Below are 22,135 nucleotides of genomic sequence, written 5' to 3'. Positions count from 1 at the left end.
TCTTATCTCTGAATTACACAAATTTACAACTTAATTTACAAATGCATTTGACTGAAGGATTCTTAAAACTGTTTTCCAAAAAATTGAGTAAGCAATTACATGTCGAGTTCAGCTGCTCATTGACTTCTACTATAAGTGAGTTTTGAGTGAACAGGTTTTCCATTCTTTTATTAATACGGGGAAACATTGATTTTGTCTATGGTAATTGTGCGTACACTACAGAAGTGGCAGATGGAGATAAAGTTTAAAAATACTGGAGCATTCTTTTAAGAGACAGGTGAAGTGTAGGGATTTCCTAATTTGCCTTCCATTTTCAGTTAATCCTCGGTGCATATATATGCAAGGTAGGAATAAGAAGGAATGAAAGCGGATGTCTCTAGTTATTGAATGAATAATGACAAAACCTAGAATTCTTGAGCTCTGTCACCAGGCTTGGCTTATAGTAAAATAATTCATGGAAAACAGATCTTTCCTCCCTCCAGTGCAGGGATCCACTGATTTATTTATTGACTCATTGACTATTGTTGTGTGGGGACCAACTGGACAGGGGGAAGGCAGATTTAGATATGATTCACGGTTCCATTCAGACCCCCTGAGGAGAGTGTGATGGATGGCTCACAAATACATATGGAAAGTGCTCTGGCTGGGTTTGTATGGGAGTTCAGGTGGGGGTGGTATTTGTAATTGCATAGAAAGGGAGAAAATTAGATAATTTGAGTCAATGATTGATTTGAATGAATGTATTAATGTAACATGAATAATACAGTGCATAAGAGTAGAGCCTGAATAATTTGAATACTCAAGCATTCATTTATTATGTTAGTATTAGGTTCCCTATCCGCAAACCCAATTCAAAAAAAGTTTGGACAGTATTTGAAATGCAAATAAAAATAGAAAGCAGTGATTTGTAAATTTGCTTTGACTTTTATTTAAATAAAAATAGCAAAAGACAAGATAATTACATTTTAGTTTTTGATTCTGAAACTGATGTCTCTAACACGTTCCAAAAAATTTGGCACAGGGAAAATGTAAGACTTGAAACATTGTAAAATGTTCCAAAAAATGTCATAAATAGGCCGAGTTCTTCATGAGTGAGGATGGCTTGCGCAAACCAAATGGGCTTAAAAAAAAGAAACACCATCTGTCATGGTAAAGGAGGGTGTTAATGCCAATGTCAGTGGTTTTTGTGAAGGCACCATTAGTGCTGATGGGTCTATACGCATAAGGTAGCATATGCTGCCATCAAGATGATGTCTTTTTCAGGGATGTCCCTGCTTGTATCAGCAAGACAATGCCAAGCCACATTCTGCATGTGTTACAATAGCATGGCTTCATCATAAGAACCATGCAGGTGCTAGACTGCCTGGAGTTCATACCTCTCTCTCATTGAAAACATGTAGTGCATTATGAAGTACATTATATGATAGCAGAATCCCCAGACTATTAAGCAGTTGAAGTGTTACATCAAGCCAGAATAGGAAAAAATTCCACTGTTACAACTAGAATTGATGTCCTCTGTTTCCAAACGATAACTGAGCATTGTTAAAAAGAAAGGTAATGTAACTTTCTTGGAACATGTTTTCTATGTTAAAAACACTGTGAAGTAGCCAAATAAATTAACTAGATAAAAAGAAATAGAAGCTACATCTAAAACTAAATTTGTGTTCATAAATACAATAATAATTTTAATTTGTTACATCCTTAACATCTAGATACGTGATTTATAAACGCTATTCAAGTGATAGAAATGAGCTTTGAACAAGAGGGCTACAATCATGAATTCTATCATGGCAACCTACAGCTCATGAGCATATGGACTTAAGCTTTACTAGTCATTCATTGTTGCTGCTTACTGGATATATTTTGAACGGTAGTAACAAACATGCTTTAAATTTTGGTCGTGGGTAATATTGGGCGTAATGTGCCTTAGGAATGATGTTGGCAGAGAAAATCCTTCCCATGTGTAATGCTTGTGGATGTCATACTGTAATCTCAGTTGCTGATCATTTGAGGGTCACAGGATAGGATTAAATGGGACAGTATTCCCAGACAACAAATGTACACTGCGGCTGATTAGGGCCAAATGTAGCGCTGCATCCAGTCCGGATCCACAAAGCAGAGCTGGCCCAGTGTCTTTTTGCACAATGGCCCAATACTGGAACTGATCCGTTTTACGGATCTGTGCTGAAACAGATTAAAAACCGGCCCAGATGAGCAAAGAACAGCATTACGTCTGGCCCTGAATTGGTGCAGGTCTAAATATTATCTCCATATCTGGCCCAAATGTGGCACGGACCCAGTTCAGTAGAGGTTTAAGCTCAAGCTGATATAAGCAGCCGTCTCTGGAACGAATCCGGCCCTGACTTGTTGCATCTGCACCGGATCAGTTCCATAGTCAGCAACAGCTCCAAATCCCACATAATTATTCACAAATCATTAATAATGAATGTTTGCAAAAAAAAAAAGGTAAATTCAAAAAGGGAAACGTAAAACCAAATACCTCAAAAAAGGTTTATTGAATGTCATTATATTTTCAACACAGCATTTTTACTGAGGTGTTGACTTATCAGCAAAAAATCCTGCCATTAAAGAAGTGATAATTAGCTGCTTTGCTTTCAATTGTAATAAACTGACACTCAAAAAAAACTGACTTTTCAACACTGGTAGTGACTGCTAAACTCATCTGCCCATGTCATCCCAATAATACAGGTTAACTGGCAATTTGACCACAAAATACTACCATACTCAGTTTTACAAAAACATGTGAAATTAATAAGTGTGACCATTGAGAAGTGACAGTCGTATCAGTGAAGCACAGTTCAACTAAAATGAATTGGAGTATCAAACAATACAATATAAAATACTACAATATAAAATAATACCAGCCAATATTGTTAAGTGTTAACACAATTTCTAGCCTCTTAACAATCATTACTGGTATCAGTCACAGTTTTCATATTGGTTGGGCTCTAATCCATGTTCTGGAATTCAAATCACTAAAAATTCTTACAGTTCTTACAGTTCATCACTGCTGTGGTCGACAGCTGAACAGTGAACTGAATGGTAACAATCTTTACAACCTTTTTTCAAGCTCTCATTGAAGAAGCCCATTATTTAGAGTTACCATCCAGTAAAACAGGAACCAAACCTATGTTCTTAACTGTATTTCTCTATCCAACATATTAATAACTTTACTGTCACATATTAATAACTTTACTGTCACTATCGATTATTGTAGTCATTGAATAATCTAGTGATTATTTTGACTTTTTGATGTACACTGAAATTGTAATAGCCATTACAATTATAACACTGAAAATACATGATAAGAATGAGTCTGTTGCCAGAGGAATACTGGCACTACTGTCCAATTAAGAGTCTGACCAATTCATTGGTTGTCCCAAATCAGCCAATAATTGCAGCCCACAGTTTTATTGGGGTCATGACCTCTCAAATGTTGGGTGAAACCTTAGAAGAAGAATGTTCACCCTTTAGCAGACACGGAGGAAGTTGGATTTAAATAAGTGGTGAAAGAGGTTGGATCCAGAAGAAAACAACAGAGGCCAGTCTAGATAAAGTGGCTAAAAAAAGGGGGTGTAGGAGGCTGGCACTGGCGGCGAGGTGAAGGAGACTGGCCCTGGCGGAGAGGTGTGGGAGACTGGCCCTGACGGAGAGGTGTGGGAGACTGGCCCTGGCGGAGAGGTGTGGGAGACTGGCCCTGGCGGAGAGGTGTGGGAGACTGGCCCTGATGGAGAGGTGTGGGAGACCGGCCCTTGCGGAGAGGTGTGGGAGACCGGCCCTTGCGGATAGGTGAAGGAGACTGGCCCTGGCGGAGAGGTGTAGGAGGCTGGCCCTTGCGTATAGGTGAAGGAGACTGGCCCTTGCGGATAGGTGAAAGGAGACTGGCCCTGGCGGAGAGGTATAGGAGGCTGGCCCTAGCGGAGAGGCAAAATTTGTTTGAACTTAAAGATAATCGCATATAATCGATAATCGATAATAAGACGCAGACGGTAATTTGTTTTAACAGAACTAAAATCGGAAAGGAGAATTTTTTTAAATTACGCATGTCCGTTTTATATATCGGGCCTTGGCTTGTGCCCGGTAAGAGTTACCAAGTTACCACAGAAACAGTCCATAATGACGGTAAAACACGTTTGTTTATGGATTTATTTAATGCAAACCATTGCGTGAAATAGTATTCCGACAAGTGAACATGACTGAGCTGCGATAGTTAAACGCGCTCGGTGCTGCAGGCTGCTGCATGCATGTTCAAAAAACCGGCTGCGTTACTGTGTACGTTTTAGGACCACCTCAGACCACCGCGTCAGTTGAGTCGAGTTTCGGGCCGAAACACAGCCATATCTCAGCTTTCACACAATCAGGCTACACACACCACATCGGACTGTAAAGTTCGTGTGACATTTGCAATTAAGTTCTGTCTTATTAGATTAATTACACTTTCGTGTAATTGTGTAATTGTAAGTTTTTAATTTTCGCCAAATTAAAGATAAGCACAACAACAAACCCCGTTTTTACTGAGGTGTGCCATTCTTTTCTTGTTCTTTTTTCTATTCTTTTATTTTTGACAGAAGGTTCAACTCACGCTATCACAGTGCTTGCCCGCGTCTGCTTCAGAGTTAGTATCTCTGTAAATACCTCCGCTGATGCTTCTGAACATATCAGCAGGTGTACATACAGAGACAATAATAATAATGCTAATAATGAAAGCAGAAACACTCTCTTTTCGTAAGTTTTTTGAGACAGACCCTGGGTCCGAAGCGGCCACGGGAGCAGCAGTGTGCGGGTTGAAGCTTCGTCAAATAAAAGATTAAGCGAAGGAAAACCCGTTTTGACTGTTTCTGAGGGTTATTTTCCACACTTTAACCAAATAAGAGGATTCTGTTACCAGTATATGTTATTTCAGCAGTTTCAAGAAAAAAATAATTCAAAGTAACGTTACCATTTCTTTAGCTATTGGTTGTGTTACTGTGGATTTTACAAAGGCTTTTTAAGGAAAAATAGTAAAATCCGACACTACAAAAAAGCAAATAAAAAAGAGAGTTAACTAACGTTAGTGCTTGCACTGGCTAATACAGCTTACCTAGCTAGCTGGCTAGCCTGCTAGCTCCACACATCACAATATAGGTTAATTTTAGATTCTAGCTGACTTAATGGATGTTTCTTACATTGGTCACTCAAATTCACTTCTCTGTTTTGTTTAGACTTGTTTTTTTTCTAAAACAGGCAGAAATATTAAAACTGCTCTTAGAACATTTTCACATTTTCCAATGAATGCTAACAATTGCCTCTCACAGTACAACCCAGCTAGCTAGCTAACTAGTTACACAGCTGGGTGAGAGAGATAATGCTAATGTAAGATTAAGAGTTTGTTGTTATTAAACATAATTAAAGAGAAATCTCTCTTTAGGTCACCGGTTCAATCCCCTGAGCTGACAGGACATGACTGAAGTGCCCTTGAGCAAGGCACCTGCTCCGGGCAGGTGTGCTCACTGCCCCCTCATGTGTGTTCACTAGTGTGCATGGGTGTTTCACTGCAGGGATTGGTTAAATGCAGAGGTCTAATTCCACTGTGTGCAAGCACAGTTAGCCAATGGTTCTGAATTTTATTCTATTTTAATCAATATTATTACCTACATAATCTCTTATTTGGAGGCAAATTGCTAATGTTTTCATTCTGTTTCTTTGCATGTGCATAAGCCATTTGAAATCATACAAAACACTTTTACTAAAATGGTGGTTTCCTGCATATTTGGCTATAAAAATAAGATCTCCAAGAGACAAAAGATGTAGCCGTTGAAAAGGTTGTAAAGAATGTAAACAAATGAAATAAATTCTCACAGTTAAGCTACATGCTATAAGGAAAGTGATCAGTCTGCCCCCTGCTGATGTAAAAAAGGACTGAAGATGATGCATGTTACACATTACAATATTATATTATAATTATAATATTCAATATGATTAACTGACAGTAAAAGACAGAAATACATTTTTTATGAGCATTTCTGCTAAATGGACTACAAAGTGTTGTGCTGATAAAAATGTTACTGAGTAATGGAAGCAGCACAAAGTTACAAAGAAGTGCAAATGTAGTTTTAAACAAGCGCATGGCTTCAAACGTATTGCAGTACGTATCAGGGTTTTTTGCCTCTCCCAGCATGGAACCATTTCTTTTTTCTGCACCCATGCCCAGGAGCACCTGTCTTTTTGTTTCATTTTTGTGACCTCTGTAGCGCTTCTTCATTTCTGTTGTTACACTTTCAAAAGTTTGACGCCTCGTGACAGCGGCTTCTTAACGTTGAAAAAGTTGCACTCATCAGCTTCTCACTTTGGAAGGATGGTGTAATTATATTTGTGGAAAAGGCTGCATGTGTGAAAGCACTTGTAATACCCTAAGAAGTCCTTACAATGTATACTATGAAGTATTACTGCGCAATATATCGTTTGCTAACCATGATCATGATGTTGGCCTTACAGTACTGATATTGCAAATGAGCCGCTAATCAATCAGTGTTTTTCACTGTGAGTATCTTAGCTCCAGAGTGTTTCTGTGGTATTTTGATGAAGGTATTCATATAATACCACAAAAGTAAATTATGATAACACTTAATAATAACAGGCTGCTATAAACAGAAATGTCAGTGTGAACATATAAATACTTGCAACTAGTGATTGTAGTGCAGAAATAGTGAAGTGGCACACGCTTGATTTGTCATTCAGTTCCATCTTTCAGACTACACTCTGGACTGTGTTTTAATCTGTATTGCTGTGGTCCACAGCAAATGAGTGTAATGCATTAATACCCTGAAGTACTCCAGGGAAGTTGAGCCATGGAATAAATCCGGCCCAGGGATTATCGTTTTCCACCTATGGATTAAACTGACGTCAAATGCTCAGAGACGCAGCAACGAGAAGAAAAAAAAACAACAACAACAACAAAAACAACCTTGGAGTTGATCAACAGGGTACTGTAATGATGACCAGAGGGGGAGAAACGAGGGGGAAAAGGGATGATAAAAAAACAAATACAGATGGCAGTCAAAACAGATGGTGATGTGTCTGGTCTGTTACAAACACAATGATGTTTGGGCTGAAATGACCTCATTTAGTACTGGCTCAGGCCTCGACCTGGAATCAAAGAGAATTTCGCCCAGCTGGATGTGGCTGTTCGGAATTGCATTTTGTATCTTCTTTCACTGGTGTGAAAAGGCTTTTGATGTCTACAAAGTAAGCTGAGCGTGAATAATTCGCAGAGAGTGAATGCCTGGTTCGGTGCTGAGAGAATCCAGGTAGAGGAGATATTTTTTATGCTTCAGGTTTATTCCTTAAATATCGCAGCAGGTTAAAAATCACCAGTCAACACCTGGAAGCTGTCACGGTGTGTGCTGCTGGACTCAGAGGCTTGTATAGAATTCACAAGTTGTCACATTACACTCTTAAAAATAAAGGGTTCTTTCGAGCTATGCCATGTCTGAAACACTTTTGGTTCCCTGAAGAGCCTTTCAGTGAATGGTTCTTTCAAGAATTGTTTTTGTAAATGAGATGTGTGAATGTGAAGAACTGTTTTAAAGTTTACAGAACCTCCACGTAATGGTTCTACACCAATTCAGGATTTTTCCTGGAATCGTACATCATAGCTGAGAGCCACTGATGAACTTTTATGTGTAGATTAAATGTTGAGGGTTGTCTGCAATTCCAAAAACAGCTTTCCCAAAGAAATCATGAAAGGCACTTTCTGTTATCAGCCAGAGAGCAGAATGCCACAAATGAGGCCAATTTGGGCCAAGGTCATAGCCTCGTTTAATCTGCAGTTAGAGGATGGATGGATGAATGGATGGAGTGAGAGGGATGGGGGAAAAACTGATTCTCAACTAACCCAGTTTTGGCACTATACATAAATCTGCAGATAAAGATATGGAACATGGAGCAGATTTTGATTGATTCCCTTGGCTAGTCCATCTCCCCTGGACATGGGCAATATACTAGTGCTTGGATGGAACTAGTTCATAATCCAGCTCCTTTCCTCAAAGCTGCAGAACTGCTGAGCTGCGGTGCTTAAAAAAATTGCATCGAAAAAAAAATAAATAAAATAAGACCCAAGATAGAGACTACTGCAGATTTACCGGATAGTCAAGAGCTTTACATGAGGACATGTATGAAATGAATGTCACAATATTAAAAGCAAATTTAAGGTCATTAAGGCCCATTAAGATTTGGTGCTATTTTATTCCCCCGTTGCTTAAACAGGGAACAAGAACAGTTGGTATTGATACAGTTCATTTTCTTTTTTTTATTCCTGAATGTTTCACAGTATTTAAGCTTACATTACTGATACTCTACAAAAATGTATTACAAATCTGACAGAACTTGTTCACAACCCCATTTCCAAAAAAGTTGGGACACTTGAAAAATGAAAATAAAAACAAAATGCAATGATGTGCAAATCATCTAAACGCTATATTTCATTAAAAATACTTCAAAGACAACATATCAAATGTTGAAACTGAGAAATTGGGCAACAAAAGGCTGGCACAGTTGTGTAATGCTCAAAAAACATCTGGTAGTTAATTGTCAACAGGTCAATAACATGATACAGTATAAAATGAGCATCCCAGAGAGGCTAAGTCTTTCAGAAGTAAAGATGAGGAGGGGTTCACAACTCTGTGAAAGACTGCATGATCAAATAGTCCAACAATTCAAGAATAAAGTTTCTCAACATAAAATAGCAAAGAACTTTTGCTTTTCATCATCTACAGTACATAATAACATCAAAAGATTCAGAGAATTTGGAGAAATCTCTGTATGCAAGGGAAAAGGTCAGTCTTAGATCTTTGGGCCTTTAGACGGCACTGCATTAAAAACAGAGATGATTCTTTAGTGGAAATCACTGCATGGGCTCAGAAACTTCTGAAACAGTTTGGAGCTGCATCCACAAATGCTAATTAAAACTCTTAAACACAAAGAAGAAACCGTATATAAACAGTATCCAAAAATGCTGCCACCTTCTCTGGGCCTGAGCTGATTTAAAATGAACTGAGGGAAAGTGGAAAAGTGTCCTGTGGTCTGACGAATCAGTGTTTGAAATTATTTTTGGAAATCATGGACACTGTGTCCTCTGGGCTAAAGACCACTCAGCTAGTTATCAGTGCACAGTTCAAAAGCCAGTATTCATGATGGTATAGAGGGGAACATTAGCGCACATGGCATGGGTGACGTGCACATCTGTGAAGGCGCCATTAATGCTGAACGATATATACATGTTTTGGCAACATATGCTGCCATCCAGACGACGCCTTTTTCAGGGAAGGCCTTGATTATTTAAGCAAGACAATGTCAAATCACATTCTGCATGTATTACAACAGCATTGCTCCATATTAAAAGAGTCTGGGTGCTAAACCTTTTTGGAAATGGGGATGTAGATTGGGCTCTTTCATGGCATTTTCTGTAAGGGAAACATCTAGCAAATGACCTACACTGCAGTTAACTAGAGGTAGAAAAATCACAGATAACCTTATTGTGTCAAAATGTCCCTCAATTAAAAGTGAAAATACAGTACTGTGCAAAAGTAAGGGAGTATGCTTGATTTTTTTTAAATTTCCATTCAGAACAGGCCTCAAGTTTTTTCAGTTGATGGACATGTATGAAATGAATGTCACAGTATTACATGTGAATTAACAGAACAATGGACTGACCTCCCCAGAGTCCAGACCTCAACATCACTGAATGTGTTTGGGAATACTTGGATCATGAGAAGCACAAATATGTAACCAACTAAGACTGAACTCTGGAGATGTGGAAAAATATCACTGCTGATTTCTAACAAAAATGTACTTGAACAGAATGGAAGCTGTAATAAAGGCAAAATGTGGATACACTGAATACTGATTTGATAAATTTGACTAAAAAAAATGAAATGTACTTTTGTTGAGGCATTTCAGTCATTTTGTGTTAAATATATTTTCTTCTTGTTTTTCCTGACAATGAAAAATTAATATAAATTATAATAAATAATTGAAAGATGGTCTTTTTGCACTGTACTGTATGCAGCAAAATATATACTTGAGTGAGTCACGAAATAGCAACATTTCAACACATTCAAGTACAAAAAAGTGTTTTAATATAGTATTAAACATCAGGGCAGGCTGCCACAATCTGTGTAATCCAGACTTCCTCTTAACCCCTTTTACTAAACTTTTAATAGTCCTTGGACAAAAATAGATTTGCATAGTTTCATTTTACAGCAATTTGAAATTAAAATGAACAAATTAAAATGTGCTGGAACTTGACAAAAGAAAAACAAAATCACTTGGACTTGTGATGAGTACATTGAAGGTCTAAAAAAGTATATTTTTTCTCTCCCAGATGAAACTGAATAAGAATTCAAATATTCAAGTTCAATAATACTTCAGCAGAGTATAAATCTTCCAAAACAATAATTAAAGAATAGAAACAAAATACAAAGACATATTTTCCACCCCAGCAGTTAATGTTTTTTTCATTCAGTTCTGCTGCTGCAACTAAAAATCAATATTGTTGATATCTACACTGATATACCAGTATAGATGATGTATTACCCTGCTCTACCCCAGAACTGTGTACTGAAAGTATACATTATGTTTTGACTGATGTCACTGAGTCTTTTTAAAATTCTTCAGAATGAAACCAGTAGACATGCATGAACTTATGGAAAATTACAGCACGAAAAACTACTACATGGAAACAGAAGAAACCTTCATTGTTAACATAATAGTGTATGTTCTTCATAAGATAGATTCAAGTCCATAATTTTGGCAAATTTAAAACTGTCCCCAGTTGTTCAAATTTTGCAAGGTTTATCCTGAACGTCTTGTCCTGAGCTCCCTCAGTCTCACCCTAAAAGTCTTCAATAGCTCTGTCTTCTCCTGTCACACTGGAAACATGCAGTAGTTTTAGAGATTTAATCCATTGTAAAGATGAATTGCTTAATGCGGTACAGGGAACAAAAGGAGTAAACTACCAGAGCTGGCCCACCAGCTCCTTATAGTATGAAAGTCTTCAAATAGTCAACTGGCTATCTCTCATTCATGTTATACTCCATTTGCATAATTCTAATTAGCTGGTGCTCAAAAACATCCAATTACTGATACTGAAGCTAAAATGCAGAAAATGGCCTCCCTTTTCTGCTCTAATCCCCCTTGACAAAGTAGTCGGGTCTGGCCGAGAATTGCCTCCGTCAAGCCGCAGATTTCTGAAGAGTATGAAGCTTCCTTGTTTGCGTCACTTGGTTGTAACAAATGTACTCTGACAGATTGGGAAGCATTTCGTGAGGAGACTGCGCTTGATGTTGACAGTGATGGGAATAAATTAGCGTTGTGGGGAAGAAAAAAAAACTGTCAAACCTCCTATCAAGCTAATTTCTTGGCTAAGCTATTTTCTATGCTCTCTCTACTGAATTAGCAATGGTTGGCGAGTTGTTTATAACCAAGCTGCGTCACAGGTTAACATAAAATTCGGACATTAAAAGTGCATATATAAGCAATTAATTCCCCCTTTTGCGTTATTAAAAGGGAATTCCACTTCAGAATGTCTGCATAATTAAAAGGTTTCAAATAGGGTGGTCTGACAATTTTTCACAGCAGTGGTGATAGGAACCAAACAGAGTTTATTGCCTTTGAAAGCCACATAACAGAACGTAAAATGTTTGCGAACACACTGACTGATGCTAGTTTTTGGTCTAAAACAAATATAAATAAAAAAATCTGTGTTTGCTCCATTACATGGGTGTTGTAAAGCAGTATAGTACCTAAAGAAAATGTATTTTGCATATTTACCATTATTTTACCATTTTTAATGTTTACATATAAACCTCAGAAGTTCATTGGTCATTTTGGACAGCAAATATTTTGGGATGGCTGGTAGCTCGGTGGGAGTAGAGGTGAGTCAGCAACTAAAAGGCTCCTGGCGGTTCAACACCAAGGACTGACTGGTTATTCCTAGTTGTGTCCTTGGGCAAAGCACTTAACCCAGCACTGCCCTAGGTTGTGCTGCTCTGCTGGTGATGCTGTGCAGCTGCCACACTAGGCGTAGATATGCTGCCAAAATGACAAATTTCTCTTGTAGGATAAAAAAAAATAACAGCACACATTTGTTTTGTAGGCATTGCAACCTCTGGTTCTGATCGCCATCACTGTAAAGTAATCAGTCCATCAGACCACTCTGAATGTTCAACAACTGAATTATGCAGAAATTTAGATACACAACACAATAGTTTATAGTAGGTAATAAAGTTGGTAAAAGTGCAGCAACATCTATCCATCTATGCTTGTCACAATTATTAGATAATAGCCTGCAGTTATTTCAGATTATCTTTTTGAGATGATCTTAATTATTTACGCTGACTGCAATCATTTTCTACAGTTGTTCCATTTCACAGTGTGCTATAAAATGTGATTTGGGTGCATTGGCTTGAGACAAAAAATGTAAATAAAAGAAAGCAGTAAATGTATTGCTTGACACATCATAAGAATTATATACAAAAAAAATCTTCAAAAACATTTAACTTGGTGCTTTAACAGGCTTAGAAGGCAGCGCCAGGTAATGTATGTTTTTTAGCATTTTTTTGGCTTTGCTTAACTCTACACCTAATTCTGTGTAACTGTAGACATTTGTGTGAGTGTGTGCAGTGTTGATTTGACAGTACAATTAGCATTAGCTACTAAGCAAACATAGCTAGCATGTAAAGTGGCTAATCTACCAACTTGGCTACTTTACGCTTGTATTTTATTAGTTACAAACAACAGTTAATCACAATTATTCATATGACAGTTGATTGTCAGCTGAAATTTCATGGTCGTTACAGCCCTACATCAGTCACTGTCCCACTAAGGTTCTGTCATTTTTTCATCCATAGGTCACCATCCTTATTGTCCTGGCTTTGGCCTTTCTTGCCTGCATAGTGTTCCTGGTGGTGTACAAGGCCTTCACTTATGACCACACCTGCCCAGATGGCTTTGTGTACAAGGTGAGTGTATATATTTTATTAGACTAAATCTATCTAGGCCTATACTTTCTTGGACCTATATCAATCCATATAAAAATAGCATTTCACATTTGCCTGAAAAAAGTCCATGTGGCACACTGTTCTTGCCAAACACTTTCTTACATCAGTAAAATCAGCATTTTCACACATCTCTCTTTGTGCACATTCTGGATTCAGTGTTAATAGGCACTTGATCAGATTTTGGCTCAGTATCTCATGCTATTAAAAATCTTCCTGAAATGAATCCGCCTTAGAAGTGCAATATTGTAACAAGTTTGTAGAAATTTAAGCAGTTTCTGTCAGTTAGGTTCTCTGAGCCAAACTTTTGGGTGCTCTGCTAATGGGCCCATTAAATATGAAAGAGCATAACCTTGTCTTGGTATTGGAAGTGTGGGCTGTGATGCATATTCTTGTAAATGTTGAGAAAAGTTTAAGCCATATTCAAGCTGGATTTGAAGCTGTAATTTACATGATTACTGACAAGATACATGATTTTAATCCAGTCTAAATCTGTAATGTCCACAGTTTTAACAAGTCTAGTAGTAATAATTCCGAAGTACATTACCATCTGCAGCTTAAAGCTCTATCGGCTGCAGCCTCATGCTACTGGAATAACTAAATACTACTTGTAGACATGGCCGTATGCCATGTTGTGAGTGTTACTGAAAGTACCACCTGCCATATAATGCTGATGTGAACATCGGGGTTATGACCTTTTTTTGTTTGCACTGTCTTTGGGGAAAATGACAAAGCTACTGTATACTGTACGAATGGACAAGTCAAATACAGATTACATAACAGAACTAAACTAACGGCAAGTGCGCACTACGTGGTTTTACCCCTGATCTTCATGTTGCAAACCAGTTTTTAGGATCTGTGACAAATGGCCCAGTTCAGCAACGAATAAGTGTGTGAGCCTGCGATGACTGCTCATGTAGTGTGAATGGTTCAGCACCCATTTTCTCAGTCTGCAAGCTGTTTTCCAATATTTTTAGGTTTGTGTGAAATTCTCTCTGATTAAACTTGTAGTGTAAGCACCTCTTCGACAAATAGTAGGAACCCTGCTATGTTGACAGAACAGTAGTATAGCGATTTTGAATTGTTGTATAATGTTCACTAGGCATATTTCAGCATGAATGATGCTTCAGACCCATTTAGTTTGAATACGTGGCAAAAAGAAATATGGTTTTAAAAAATGAAAGAAATCAAAATGGACACTCTTAACTTTTAATGCAATGTGACATGCTGCCACCTTCGTTTCAACAGCACAAGCGATGCATCCCAGCCTCCCTGGAGGCCTACTACACTGCCCAGGACGCCAACTCCCGTGGCCGCTTCTACACGGTCATCAGCCACTACAGCATGGCCAAGCAGACCACCTCACGCTCTGTTTCCCCCTGGCTGCCGGCTGGTGGCGCCCAGCACGACGCCAAGCCCCCTAACACAGACAGCCAATGAGGCTGCCCACGCTGCTTATTAAACAGGCGTTGCCTTGCCTGCTTACTTTTCACCTGATTACCTGCTACTCTCCATTTCTCCCCTTCTGTTTTTTTTTCTTTTTTTACCTGCATAGTTCTTGATATGTATGACTGTTTATTTATGTATTTATTTATTTATGACTATTTGTTATTTATTTTTTATTGTATAATTCCTGTTTTTTTTGTATTTAATATCTGATAATTGTTTGTACAAAGGCATGACTTGGCGAACCTGTCTGAAATGTTTTTTCCTTGCACTGTCTGTGAGTGTCAATGATCCATCTCAAAAACAAAAGTTCTGTACCCTACCCCTGTAGTTAGGTGACCGTTCAATTCATTGTGAAAGGCATGATACAAATAAGGGAAGCTTTTTTTTGTGGTTTATTTCCAAACATACAGTTTCTGTGGTTTTCTGTCAAGATATCTGTAAGACTCATTTTTATGTGGGATATATTAATGACAACAATAATATAAATATGATATTACCATAGACTGGCGACAGAACACATGGTAAATGTATGTTATGGTTCCTCCTTTGAGCCTAACTGTAAATAGCCCATGAGAAAGAATAGACCTATTGTGTGTACTGCCATGAGACACATTGTAAAATTCTCACTGTTTCTCAGCGGATGATCAGCGGCCTTTGGAGCTTTGCGTTTCGCTTTAGCCAGCAGTCTATGCTCAATCACTGGAGGATGATCCAGGGACGAAAACCTTGGACTCTGGGATGATATCAGCAGAATCCTTGCCAAAGCTCGATCTTCTGCTTCAGTCACAGATCTGCGCCACTATCATTTTTATATCTGTTGTCAGAAAAACATTTTGAAATCTTGTGCTGTTGTTAGTTGATATGTAGCAAAGCACTGAGTATTTTTGATTGTGTATCCTTTAGGTTTAAAACAATAAAGATATACAAAATGTTCAGTATATTTGTGATCAGGCTGCTCCTTCCTTAAAATGTGATTTCGAACTAGAGTGAAGGCCAGATGTACATATGAGTGCAGGCGCAGTGCAAAACAATGAGCCCGAAATTAACCTTTAGTGCAGCTTTGCGTAAACTGCACAGAGCCCTGACTACTAACTGCACTTTTTCGATGTGCAGTGTTAAAAATTGGCAGTTACATAATGAAGCCGCCAACAAGCTTACTGAAAAAACATACAATAAAAAGAGAAAGTGTAGCGAAGGTAATTGGCACTCACTAACGTCTTTCGGGTTTGTCTAATGCTGGAGACAAATTGAAGGGCTTAATATGGAGAATTTGAGCAAAATCAAATGTTTAAACCTTTTTATAAAGGAAGATCCATCAATTTTCTCAACACAGAACAGCATAAAACATTTTAACACGCTGTAATATTTGAACTCCATTTATAGGACTTCATAACGGCGCCTAGTAAGTTCATGACGTCAGTGAGCGGGAGCTGATTCGCTCAATGAACTGATCAGTTGGCCAACCAATCAGCACTCAATAGCGGCAAATTGGCACTCAGTAGGGGTAATGCCATCTTATTAGCACTTAATAGCGTCTTACTGCTGTAGAAAAAAGCAAATACGCAGTTAAGTTACCTGGACAAACTATTTTAACTTTTTGTTTTTAGCCATTTAGTAAACATTTTTCCAGCACACGAGTAAATATTGTTCCAGTTCGTGCTTCTGTTGAGCCACAGGGGCTGCTGCCATTGTTAAGGTGAGTCGCTCAACAACACACTTTATCTCCATACTGGTAATAAAAGGGAAAAAAGCTCTTATAATGGAAGCTAAGCTTTTTTCCAAGTAATTTTGGACTATTTCAGTTGGTTTGGTCATCATCAAAGTTTAACACAAGCCAAAGTTTAAAATTACGTCAAAAAGTAAAACACAACAGAAATGAAAATGCAAGGTTTTTCACAACAAAAAGGAGAGAGGAGCTGTTGTAATATGTTCACTGAGTGGCCAAGGGAGGTGATAGAAAGTGCAGGAGACGAGATTTTTTCAGCTGATTAACTTTTAACTTTACTGCTTCTGTAGAAAGGAGAGGTGAAAAGGCACATATGCCAACCAGAATAAAAGATTTACACACTAATTCCGTTACTCTTTTTGTTCAGCTCACTGACAGAGTGTGGGTGCTTCAGGCAGCAAAATGTGCTTTTTTCCCAGGAGATGGACACGTAAGACCGCCCAGGGTAAGCGAACTGCTAAGGTTTATAAAATGACTTTTAATCTACTGAGATGCAGTAAAGCTCTGTAATCTGGCTGGGTCAGTTTTACAGTGCTGCTTGTAAGTTTGTGTGCCCTTTCTCATTTAGTGAATTGCTGCATAAATGTGACCTGAAATATGATCAAATCATCATTTAACCTTTAACAATAAATAAAGAGAACCCAATTAAACAACACAAGTATATAGTTTTTCGTTCATTTATTGAACTAAGCAATCTAACATTAACTGTCTTTAATGTACAAGTATGTGAACCTTTCTGTGAACTTTCTTATGCTGAAATGCAGTGTTTGGTTTTGACAAACATCTCCTTAACATCTCTCATGAAAGCCATACAGATCCATTTTTGCCTCCATCCACAAAACATTATTTCAGTAGTCTTCTGACTCACCTAGGTGGTCTTCAGGAAACTTTAAACAGTTAGAAATGTTCCTCCTGGACAATAGTGGATTTCTCCATGCTATCATTCCATTCTTATTGTTCTTATTCAGTGTTTGCCTGATAATAGATTCATAAACACTGACATTAGCCCATGTTAGAGAGGCCTAAAGGTCTTTAGATGTTACCCTGGGCTGCTTTGTGATCAGCCCAGAATATTATATGCCTTACTCTTGAAGTAATATAGCTGAATCACACTCCAGGAAAGTGAACAATGGTATTGAATTTTTCTCCATTTGTACACTCACTGCTTGACAGTGGATCAGTGAAGTCCACACTCATTAGAAATAGTTTTGGAACCTTTTCCAGGCTAATGAGCACTGGCAAATACTTTACTGAGGTCCTCAGAAATCCCATTTGACTGAGACAAATGTGTGTGGTACAGACCAGACTTTGATGGTGAAGGCTCAGGTTGATATGTTTTAAATAGACCTCCTAACCCTAATTATGACCTCTACCAAAATGATAATTCTACAGGTTCACATACTTTTGTCAACAAAGATATTTAATGTTGGATCACTTTGGATTCAGTAAATGGATGATAAACTGTTATTGTTTGTTTTTTGTTTTATTGGGTTCTCTTTATCGATTGTTTTGACATAAAGAAGATCTGACCATATTTTTAGTTCACATTTATGTAGAACGTCATAAAATGATGAAGGGCTCACAAACCTCCATGCAGCACTGTAATAGAAGAGGAGCCATATCAGCAGTATCAGTTGCATGAGCTACTTTTATTTCATTAAAAGGCTGTAAAGATGCCATTGGTGGTGTTGTGACACGAGCGGATTTAAATAAATTAAGCCAAATAGGCCAAAGTAACCGTTGTCAGATGCTTACTAAATCATAGGCAAAAGTAGAAAAGACATGTCTGGATAATAAACCAGTTGTTCTGTGGTGAACTTTGTGCATTAGTAAAGATGCAGTCAGAGCCCATCTTCACAAAGCAAGTTAAAATCAGTTAAAACATCCTCTACAGAGAGCACATCAAATTTGGCTTGTGCACTATTGTCCATAGCACACAGACAGAACATGTCTGATTTTTTTTGCCTGAAACTGGGCCTTGACTGTCTTAGTGTATATGTTTGTTTACAGTGCAGCATTGTGATGCTTTTATTGACATTTTATATTTATTTGGTCAGACGTGCAAAAATGGGCAAGTATATAAATTGTTGACTGCATACCAAACATGGCATATCATCTTGTATTCACAAAATATGAATGTATATGACAGTTCCACAAATTGTGCTGTTCCTTATTGACCCCAGATGCATATGAAGCCTGCCTTTCCAAGGTGGTAGAGTCTGCATCAAATGAGTGAGGCACAGCAGTAGAAGTGCTGATTGACAGGTGGTTTATTTCTGCTTGGCTAATTAGCAGCCCTGTTCGTCTTGTCTGTTCGGAGCTTTCCTCCCTCCGCGCACTCACACCGGGAAGCCGGTGCTACATTTTGAATGTCAAGATTGAGATCGAAACAACAGCTGCAGAGCTAGGAACACGGAGACATGGCAAAATTGAAAAAATGAAATGAGGACAATGTGACACTGAGGAGCTAACGAATGCGGCGCAAACTAATATTTTGACTAAAGACTCAAGTTGTCTTTGCTTAGCACTGATATGAAGTTTTGTTTATCCTGATCAGAGTGTCTGCTGATACAGTCTGACATTTGTATTTTCGCACATCACGCAGCCTGACGTTGTGCACAGAGAAATCACTTCAGTTTTAGTATGTGCGTAGTGTGATACTCTGAAATGTATGTTTTGTTTTTTGTGAACTTTTTTTTACATGGCAATTTTTGTCTTGATTACACTACTTTTGTATCTCAAGTTGCTCTAACATTCGCAAAGCAGTGTTGTCTCTCGGCTTTTAACGTGCTGTTACTCTTACTGCTACATGTGTGTCAGATTGTGCGTCTGGCTAATGGGCCCTTTGCACAAAATTCCACTATTGCCTTATGGACTATTATTCACCTCAGATGTACTGGTGTATTACTTCAGCTCTCCATGGAAAAATATGTCACTTCATTTTTGTCGTAGTTGCCAAGATAAAATTCGAGGATGTGTCTAGAATGTCTAGAGAACACCAGCTAACAATTGGGTTAGCTCTACTCTGGCATCTGTTGTTGTTGTTGTTTAAACAAAACAGCATAACCCTGAAACGAGTACTTCCAGCTGAAAAACTGCAGAAATGTGAAAATGTCTATATAAACATGTTTAATGAAAGGAGAGTAGGGTCCTGTTTCAGTTCTCTTTTAACTCGCCCGCGCTCACTTCGACTCGCTACTCGGATGTGTGTCACATATACACCAGTGGCCATTTGCGGCAGAATGAAAGGAGGGGACGATGAGGAGTGGATTATTCAAATGGAGCACTCTCCCCCTCAGCAGTTTAGCTTCAGTGAGCTAATCAGCTAGCCATGCAAACTTTTCAATGCAAAACATTTTTTTTTTTTTTTGAGAAGTTTGAACATAACCTCCATAATATTTGTGGAAAGTTGCTGGCGATAAACCTGCAGTATCATGGTGTTTTGTTTTTCTTATTGTTGTAGCTGTGTACCCTTTAGTTTGTAACCTTTTGTTCACTCGATCCCTTGGTCCTCTGAGGGCTCATTTAACAGCCTTCACTTGAACTAATATAGTAAAGAAACGGCCCAAAAGATGCACAGGGAATCCCCCCAAGGAGAAATGACAAGGCCAAGTGGATGAGGGCTTGTTAAAACAGGTATCGAAATAGTAGCTTAATCAGTCTAAACATTGTCACTACAAGTGGCTGTTGGGCAGTTTTAACCCATATAATCCTATAAACACATTCAGTGCCTTTTCAGAAAATGTTCTGGAATAGTTACACATTAGACTTTAATGAGTCATTTTGGATGTTCTAGTATGTTCAAAACATCACCTGGTGTCAAACTATATATAAGAAAGCAATTGGTGGTGAGGATTAAACAGCAAATGTAAACCACTGTAGTATCCAACCAGTCACACCAGATGTTTACATCTCCTGAGAGCATGATAGAAATGTGATGGTACAATCATGTTAAAATATCAATGGCAGACCCTTCAAAGATTAGATGTACCAAATATGGTATTTGTAGCTGTATTGTAACATGTTTTACTGGCTTACTGTAGTAGAGCTTGGCATCATTTTTGCATGTAAATGGTTCGGGTCGTGTGACCATTTACGTTACCCATATAAACGTGCATATGAAATCATGATGAACTATAATGTAATTTATTGTTTACTGCTTGGTAAGATAAGGCTTTGCAACCTCATTTTCAAGATTTACGTGGAATTAAATGCATCAGTTGTCCACAATATGGGGTGAAATAGCTTTAATAAAGCATTAAAAAATTTGACCAGGCTTGCTTCAGCTGATAGACTCAATTTAAATTGGTCTGTATCGTCAATCCCGATGGCAGAGTACATATTGGTCCACATGGATTGAAAGAGTTGTGGAGACGTACTTGAGCTGAACCCAAAGACCTCTGTTTTAGTGTTGAAAGCTTTCTTTGATCCAGGATTAACACTAATCTGCTTGATTGGGTGGTGGTATCAGAGGACATTTGCAGAACTAAATGAATTGGAGTAGATTTGAGTGGATTCTCTAAGACTAAAGTGCTGCATGAAGATACAGTGTAATGAGAGTAAAGGTGATCTGAGAACATAATCATGTTGTGTTAATCTGGTCTTATTGACAGTCTTGCATGTAATGATGACCTATGCAGACTAATCATATAAATCTTTTCAAAACTGTCTACGATTTATAATATCCTTGATGGGAAGAACAAATTGGAACTGTGAAGAAGACTTTACACCAATGGTTCCCAACCTGGTCCTCAAGGCCACCACATTTTTCCTGAGGGCCAGGTTTGGAACCTATGCTTTACAATGTCTGCTGTGTGCTTAAAAGTTTTAAGGAAGAATTTTCTGCAGGTGAAAAGGTTTTACAAGAACATTCACTGTTGCTATTACAGCTGAAAACTATATAAATAAATATCACAATTAAGTTTCACTGTTTTTGTGTTGCGACAAAACATGTAGATAAATGTTTGGTATTTCCATTAATGTCGTTAAATAGCCAAACATTTACTGGACCATGTGCAGGCGTCCTTGGTTTGTTGGCACACTGAGTACACTCATCAGGAAATGTCTGTGATTAGAGTGATCATTTGCTGAGCAGCACTGTTGAAACTAATTTGGATGCATCTGTTTTATGTGATAAATGCAGCCTTATATAATGGTCTCATTGCAAAGTGCAATGAGGGCAATGACAATTACATATTATAAATCATTTCATAAGAGAATGATTATTCATGCATCGGCAAAACCTGTTGTAAACTTGGTCTAACCCAGTTACCTTAAGACACATTCCCAGTTAGGCACGGGAAGGTGACAGGAAAACATATATACCTTTTTTGCCACCTGGGGAGAAGGGGCCCCTTGCAATATAGCAAGAATTCATCATTTCTTCTAAAAATATAAATAAAATCCTTTCTGCACCAGAACCAGTATGAGGTACTTTGAGGTTCAAAGGCCTGCAAAAGCTGTGATGCATGTAGTACAAACAGATGCAAGTAAGTGAAACAAGTTAGTAAAAATAAATAAATAAATAAAACTGAGAAAGGCTTAGCTGGAAATTCATTTCAAGTAAGACAGGCCAGAACAAGACAAATCTTTCCTCAAAACTAAGATAGCACAGAAGATGACATTTGCACATAGTTGTGATAGCAGAGATTCTGTTATTTGTTAGGCTCATAGATTCGTGGATATTCCTGTATTATATTCATTGTAAGCTAAGCCTAAGATTTAGCCAAGTAATAGGTAATAACACTGGCCTTTTTCCTTTCTCTTATCAGGTGAACAGTAAAGCCTAAGTGATGACAGCTAGGCTAATGGTCACATAATTCTAGTAAATTTTGCAAATGCTCTTAATAAGCTAACAGCATGGCGTCCTACTGTAGATGTTCACTTTGTCATTGAACAGTAAGAG

General features: G+C 38.1%; 1 protein-coding gene across 1 annotated transcript in view; it reads left to right on the top strand.

Annotated features, from left to right (window-relative positions):
* nsg2 (neuronal vesicle trafficking associated 2) overlaps positions 1 to 15,442 on the top strand; it is a 36,067-nt gene extending 20,625 nt beyond the window's left edge. Inside the window, exons 4-5 of the mRNA XM_036588808.1 lie at positions 12,909 to 13,019; positions 14,304 to 15,442. Of these exons, the coding sequence (XP_036444701.1) occupies positions 12,909 to 13,019; positions 14,304 to 14,495 (303 nt within the window). The 3' untranslated portion in view covers positions 14,496 to 15,442. The remainder of the gene's footprint in view (positions 1 to 12,908; positions 13,020 to 14,303) is intronic.
* The last annotated feature ends 6,693 nt before the right edge of the window (positions 15,443 to 22,135 follow it).

Source organism: Colossoma macropomum, unplaced genomic scaffold (genome assembly GCF_904425465.1).
Source record: "Colossoma macropomum unplaced genomic scaffold, Colossoma_macropomum, whole genome shotgun sequence".
NCBI lineage: Eukaryota > Metazoa > Chordata > Actinopteri > Characiformes > Serrasalmidae > Colossoma > Colossoma macropomum.
Note: the sequence above shows the minus strand (reverse complement) of the source record. Positions and strands in the feature narration are given on the sequence as shown.